The sequence below is a fragment of the Opisthorchis viverrini genome (assembly GCF_000715545.1).
Source record: "Opisthorchis viverrini unplaced genomic scaffold opera_v5_33, whole genome shotgun sequence".
Classification (NCBI taxonomy): domain Eukaryota; kingdom Metazoa; phylum Platyhelminthes; class Trematoda; order Opisthorchiida; family Opisthorchiidae; genus Opisthorchis; species Opisthorchis viverrini.
The window spans coordinates 894,372-901,953 of record NW_008751689.1 but is presented as its reverse complement, the minus strand read 5'-3'; the positions used below and the strand labels follow the sequence as shown (position 1 = coordinate 901,953).

At 46.4% G+C, this 7,582-nt stretch overlaps 2 protein-coding genes across 2 annotated transcripts in view; one reads left to right on the top strand and one right to left on the bottom strand.

Moving 5' to 3' along the window:
• The window catches only part of T265_02620 (hypothetical protein), a gene marked incomplete at both ends in the record, with an annotated part of 26,459 nt that extends 22,300 nt beyond the window's left edge, over nt 1-4,159 (bottom strand). Inside the window, one exon of the mRNA XM_009166918.1 lies at nt 3,947-4,159. Within this exon, the coding sequence (XP_009165182.1) occupies nt 3,947-4,159 (213 nt within the window). The remainder of the gene's footprint in view (nt 1-3,946) is intronic.
• Nucleotides 4,160-5,559: 1,400 nt separating this feature from the next.
• On the top strand, nt 5,560-5,919 carry T265_02619 (hypothetical protein; the record flags this gene model as incomplete). Its single annotated transcript, XM_009166917.1, has 1 exon — nt 5,560-5,919. One exon carries the CDS (start codon nt 5,560-5,562, stop codon nt 5,917-5,919), a length of 360 nt encoding a protein of 119 aa, XP_009165181.1.
• Nucleotides 5,920-7,582: the final 1,663 nt, after the last annotated feature.

Below are 7,582 nucleotides of genomic sequence, written 5' to 3'. Positions count from 1 at the left end.
TTACGCCATTCCGAATTGGGCATGGAAAACAGTACTCTCTTCGGCAAACGATGGTTCGGCATGCGTAAAACATGTCCCAACCAACGCAGCTTCTGGTGCTGGACACATTCTTCAATGGAAGTACCCGTTACACAACCGAAAACACGCTTTCTAACTGACTCGTTACGGATTCGCCGACACCAACCCACACGAGCTATGGTTCTGAGACAACGATTGTCGAACACCTGAAGACGTCTCAGGTCCGCTGCTCGAATAGGCCAAGTCTCACAGCCATACAATAAAACAGCCCGTACTGTAGCTTGATACACACGTCCCTTCAGATTCAGGGATAAACCATTCTGACGCCATAGGTGTCTCAAGTTAGCAAACGCCGCCCGAGCCTTGCAGACATCAGTTAGCCTTCAGATAGTTCTGTCTCCAGCCAAACAAAGGGAGGGTCACTTGAGCTTCATTCTTGATTGCCCATATTATGTCCAATGCTGTCCATATCTACGTTTCCGTCACTCCGAAGTAGGCATGGAAACCAGTGCTCATCTCGGAGGTAACTCAGTCTATACAGTACACAGCCCAGACACCTAAGACTGGAATTATGGGCGTATTCTTTCAGTGAATCGCCTTCCGTCTACAAAAAAGCTCGTTTTATAATAACCTCACTCCGAAACTGCTTTTTCCAGCCGATTCTGACCGTAGTCCTGGGGCACCGGTGGCCAAAAACTGAAGATATCCAGAATCATACATCAAAGTGGCCGATTCCCGTGGCCACATGATACAGTACGCACTATAGTCTGGTACACGCATCCCTTGAGAAGCCTGTCTGACGCCACAAGGGGCAAAATTGGCTAACACAGATGCAAAATCAATGAATATATTGCCACGGAAACTAATGCAGTTGATAAATTTCCTCATTTGTGGTAACAGATGAATTTCACTGAGTCTAAAAATCTGTGTGTACAAGCTAACCGTAATCGTCATCTTACCCTACGACCGTAAGACCGGGCTCCTCCGATTTAATTACCTTATGCGATTTCAAACGCGTGATCAACGGTGCTTTCGCAAAAGGTCACCTGGTAGCTTCTATCACTACTGTTCTAAAACAAGTCGGACAACAGATTCTTCTGGAATCTATGCTGGACTCGAGTTTTATTGATGTGCGTTGTACCACTGAGCTGAAAACTCGAGACACAAGTGCAGTCGTTAAAATAACCTTCCCATCGGTCTCCGGCCGCTTCCGGTGTTGCAGAAGCCTCTGAGGCTGGTTCTGCTACGGTTAGCATTGTTCTAATTCACTGAGCTGCAGGACCTGTGTTTGAATGATTATCCGTTGATAGCTGCCTCTGTGCAGGTCGTTTGGCAACGTCTGAGAGAGTACCCTGTAAACGCGCCGATAATCGCTGACTGTTCATCGTATCTGGTTATGTTCGAAAAGACTGTAGCTCTGGTGCTCTCGAAGATAGCTTCTACGGTGCGTTGAATGCCCCATTGCAGCGGGCCAAGTGTTCAGATATGGTTGTGGTTGCTGGAGATTGAATGCGCAACTGGTGCTCTCGAAGATAGCTTCTACGGTGCGTTGAATGCCCCATTGCAGCGGGCCAAGTGTTCAGATATGGTTGTGGTTGCTGGAGATATGAATGCGCAAGTAGGTAGGCGCGGCATTGCTCAGGCCATTAGGTAGTCTTCTTGGACTGAGATCGAGACGCCCGGAAAACAGCGAACGCCTGTTGCAGTGCTGACCGAAGACTCTCTCCATGCAATACTAACTCCCGAAGCAACCGGACCCATCTGGCCAAATGGTGCCCCCGCTTGCGAACCAACATCCAACACAGATACATCACATTGCCATTAGCTATGTGTGGCGTGAGTCACTCATTGATTGTTGCTTGCTCTGAAATGTCCATGTGAGTTCAAATCGTGCGCTTGTTCGTTGATGTTTTGCGCTCTTCATGGGCGCGGAAGATTCGCACACCTCGCCTGGTCATGAGAACTTCTCGGACCCTGGTGTCAAGCGAGCCTGCAAAAAGTGCCTGCTGAAGTCTTCTGAAAAACGTCTCTTGATGTTGGATCTTACTGGAAGACCCTGTCCGCAACATTGCAAGACGGGGGCGCTCCGCTTGTGGAAAGGTGCAGCATACTGGGTCTATGCACTGGATTTCGAACAGCACTTTGAAACTGCTCGAAGCTCAGACACGTGCCCTTCCTGGTGGAGAGCACAATGCCACTGGACGAAATCTGAAGAATGATTAGAAAAAGAGCATCTGCCCGGATCGGTAGATCTAGAAAGCCGAGGAGGTGGAGGAAAGAAGCCCTGGGAATGTGCGTAAAACGTTCCAGCCCAAAGGAGCCTGAGATGAGCGAAACAATCACTGTTGACAATGGGTAACTTACCAGTGAATAGTAAGTGCCCGAATCGTCGTGTTGACAACTTTTAACGTTGTTAAACTCAGCCGACCTGCGACGCAGCCCCGGACAGTGAACTTAGAACTCCCGATAATTTTGAAAATAGGCGAACGACTTTCCTCATTCAAGCATCATCGAGCCAGTGGTCATGGCGAACTCCCGCCCACCCTGTTTAAAGATGACGGTGGAATCCTTGGTCGGTGCTTGTATAACTCCCCTGGATATGTTTCTTCACAGCTGTGGCACCGTTAAAAACCACTGGTTACTAGTAGTGTACTGTGTTAACTAGAAACCCAACTGAATCCATTTGAAGCTCTCGTTTATGATATTCTTTAACTGATTGTGTTGCGCGAAGGCCGCTTCGTGTTTCGCTTGGTACGACATTCGATTCAGCACAGTGAAGTTTAAAAAAAGCGTTCAGCCGTAGCACCCTTCTGTGCCTAGCTGGCCATGCCACCAGAAGGGAGCACGAGGGCTGGGATACTGCCAGGTTGCCCAAGCCTAGACATGGGAAGTCGAGTGGCGGAGGTCGGATTCGAACCACGGACCTTCCGGTCAGTAAATTCGCGCTCTAACCACTTGGGCCATCTCGCCCCACAGTGAAGTTTAGTAACGGAACACATCTCAGTGAGCTGCCGAGACCTAATCAAAGGCCCACAACCGGTTTCACCAATTTTATGATTAATCTAGTGGACGCTGTCTTTCAGTATTTGCACCAAATGGAATATGGGGCGGCGAAACAAGTGGGACCAAAGAAGGATGAAACACGCCGTGGCCTGCGGGGCAGTTCCAGGAAACTAACAAGTAGCATGTTACGTGGTATTTCGAATATCGTACCATTACAACACGCACACAGTTGGAGAATGTCATTCATGAGAGATTCCACAGATGATTAACCTGAATCCTAATTAAAACTAAATTGGTGTCCAAACGTCTCTAGCGAATGTCGTTTTATTTGGGACCAAGCAGAACGTATGATTGACGAAAAGTTTGGAAGTGCACCTACCTGATGAATCCTGAGAAGAGCAGCTCTGGTTTAGAACTGTACAGGAGACACAGCAGCATTGATATTATAAGATAACCAATGTCATCACTGTGACAGAATTAAGAATTTAAAACCTCTTCCTGCTGCCCGGATCATCGGGGCCAAAAGGTGAAAGAAACCGTGCGAAAGCGGAAAATAACCAGAATTTTCCGCACTAGACCTGTATCATTTTGCTGACTGAATAGACTGAAGTTTCACACACATATCAGGTGCCTAGAAGAGCCTAAATACACCTAACATGTTTTGAAATGACTGACACATCCACTATGGAAGTTGACGCTTTTACTGGGCTCGATTAATATCTTTAACCGCTGAAAGTCACTAAGGTTTTCCTCTGCCCAGTATCCTACTCTAAAAGTCACTTGGGTTTATGAACTAGGGATCATTCGGCACTCCACGGATATCTCACAAGCAACCCAACACCAGCCAGCCCACCATTGTTTTATAGACGCATTTGAACCGACGTTATATACTATCCACTTCTCTAAAAAAAGTTCGCAAACTCACTTGACGTAAGCTGGAATACGTTCCATCTTTAGCTTGAGATGAGGTTGTAGTCAAGACTCCCTCTTCACTCGACGAGTCGGATGGGTAAAAAACACTGATTATTAAGGTCAGAATAGCAAACAAAAGGACGGATATAAGAAGTACATCGAATAACTCTGCCTGGACAAAATAAGCCAATACATCCATTTTGAGAACGGCGCTGATTGTGGCCATGAGATTGGTGCATGGTTTAGTGCAACAAATTCAGTACCAGCAACCGAAGTTATCAGCTTGGTACAGTAGGCACAATGTGTACTGTAGGCCACTAATGGAATAGAAAGTCATAGGCCGGTCGGTTTGGGCCAGTAAATATCGCCCCCCGAACTCAGGTTCGTATGGTGGCTGAAGGAGAAGAAAAGTGAATGCCCCATTATCTGCGATGCATAACAGGATGAAACTGGGGAAAGTAAATGTTATCTAGACAGTGAGTACAGCTTATTGTACATAAATAATCTTATATAAAAGTTTGAACACCAATAGATCTTGCCAGAAATGCATGTAATTTTTTGTTCAGAGGACCCAATCAGGGAGAATGCATAGTGATGATGTAGCCGTATTGATCTCCCGATTAGAAACACAGAGCAAGAGGGCGAACACAACGGATTACCAAAGCTTATTCTAGATAAAAGCCACTGCGGAAGAGAATAAATTGACGCTCGTCCTTAACGTAACCCACTGAAGAATGGGCTTGGGTGGTTGACCATGCGTTAGGAAGTAATGGGAGTTGGCGAACAATACACCGAGACTGGGACGCCATGAGGTTGTAGTTGTGGATAAGGCGACATCATAGGAAGCGTATTTTAGAATGCATGGGTTTACGCGGAACATGATCTCTGGTTGCGATAGGATACCGCTGCGCAGTGGTCATAATATTGCATCCTCCATGTATTCAACCAAGAAGAACGAAAGAGTGAAAGCTGTGGTGTTTAGCAAATCAATGTTACATTTTCCCCATTTTCTACTCCCTTCATATAAACTTGAATTGCAATTTGTAGACACTGGACACGTATCATGACATTTTGTTTTATTGTACCAATAATTACATTAAAATCGAAAATGGTGAAATACACAATTTCTTGGCGCGACTTCCCTGTTTTTTGCTGAGTCAGTGAAATTGCATCCGATTGAACTGATTGCTGTTTGCTGAAGTCGAGGGATTGGATTATTGTGTTTGTGTGTGAACTGTTGAACGTCACAATAACTCCTTGTGACAATTTTCAGCTGCGATAAATTCCTACCGTGGAATTTACTTCTAACACTCGAACTATCAGTGGAGAATATCCTTCTTACTCTGGATATATTCTTCGCCGCCGAATACGATTACTGCACAACATTTCGTGTAGTGGGATTATTGGACCCCCAATTTAGTGAGTCTGTTCCATTCACTTGTCCATTTCTTATTGCCATTTGTTATTTCTAATCTGATATTTTGCTTGTATATTTTATTGACCACGCATACTTAGGTCCTTGTACGCTACATAATTGGTGAGCCCTATTTTTATTGTCATTTTCTCTGCAGTACTCCCATAGTTTTCCGTCACTCCGATTTTTCTCCACGCATTTAATTCATTATCATGGCCTCTGAAGAAACGCAAGCACTTGAGGTAGACAACGTTATATATGTTAAATTGCCAGAATTCGGTTCTCGTGACCCTCGTCTCTGGTTCGCTCAGCTCGAGGCTATATTCGAATCTCGACGCATCACCTCCCAAAATAGCCGGTATAATCACGTAGTAGGATGTTTGCCAGATTTTATCGCACGTGAAGTATCTGATTTGATATACAGTCGTCCACCTACCGATCCGTACGATGTTCTGAAATCGGCCATCATTTCTCGCACCGGTGCCAGCGATGAGCAAAACTTACGGAAACTTCTTTCCGGTGTCGACTTTGGTGATAAATCTCCGTCGCAGCATCTACACCACATGATGTAGCTGCAAGGTAAATATCGGGTGAAAGACGCTGTTTTAAAGGAGCTTTGGCAACAAAGCCTTCCTGTAGAGGTTCGTAAAGTCATCTCGGTCATCGAGAAGGATTCGTCTTTGGAAAAACTCGCCGAGGTCGCCGACCGCGTTCACGAAACCTGCAGACAATTCTTTGTTTCTAACGTACAACAACCGACCACCTCCACGTCCAATCTCGAACTCGAACTCAGCTCGGTCAAAGCTCAGTTTGCCGAGCTATCTCTCGAACTCAATTACGTAACGAAGCTGATTAGTCGTCCGCCCCAACACCGACGTTCTAGACCCCGCTCCAACACTCGCACTTCCAAGCCCAACGACCAGCCCGGCATGTGCTACTACCACCGTCGTTTCGGCGAACGCGCTGTCGGTGCACTAGGCCAGTAATGGCGACCACTGCACCCGGTCCTACCCCATGTAGCCTGTTTTTTATATATGACCGATCCCCATCATTGAACTTTCTCATTGATACAGGTGCTGAGGTTAACGTGATTCCTCCTCCTCCACGCAAGCAAAACCTTCAGCCAGTGGCATATACTTTGCAGGCCGCCAACGGGACGAACATAAAAACCTATGGTGAAAAGCTCCTGACACTCGACTTAGGTCTACGTCGTCAGTTTCCCTGGGTTTTCACAGTGGCCGAGGCTAAAAACCCCATCATCGGTATGGATTTTCTCACATCGTTCGGTATCGCAGTTGATCTCCGTCTACGGCAGTTACTCGACAATGCGACCACCTTATACCTCAGTGGCAAAGCCTCTTCCATTAATTCTATTGGAATTCGTCCCGCTTTGCCAGATAACCGGTTCGCTGCCCTTCTCCGCCAACATCCCGAAATCCTGCAACCTGCTCCTAAGACCGCTGCTGCCAAACACGATGTTTTTCATCATATCTCAACCAGAGGTCTTCCAACCACTTCTCGTCCTCGCCGTTTAACACGCGAGAAGTTAGCTAGTCCAGCACTTACTGCAATTGGATATCATTCGATCATCATGTAGTACCTGACCATCACCACTACACACGGTCCCAAAAAAGTCCGCAGGAGATTGGAGACCATGTGGCGACTATCGCGCACTAAATCGCGTCACAATCCCGGACAAGTATCCGATGCCGCGTTTGCACGACTTTGCTCTTACGCTTCATGGCAAGTCTGTTTTCAGCAAGTTAGATCTAGTCACGGCTTATCACCAGATTCCTGTCGCTACTGAAGATATTCCCAAGACTGTGATCACCACGCCGTTTGGTCTATATGAATTCGTTCGCATCACATTTGGACTCAGAAATGCAGCCCAAACTTTTGAACGATTCATGGATCAAGTACTTCGCGGATAAGACTTCGTTTGCGCCTACATTGACGATGTTCTGATCGCCAGCCGCTCTGAAGACGAACATCTTGTTCATCTTAAGCAAGTTTTCGAACGCTTCCAGCAGTATGGTATAATCATCAATAGCAGCAAATGTCAGTTTGGTGTACCGTCACTAGAAATACTAGGACACATTGTTGACTCAAACGGCATCCGTACTGTGCCATCAAAAGTATCTGCTATTCTGGACTATCCTGCCCCGGACAGTATCAAAACGCTACGGCGTTTTCTCGGCCTTATTAACTATTACCGTCGCTTTATCCCAGACTGTG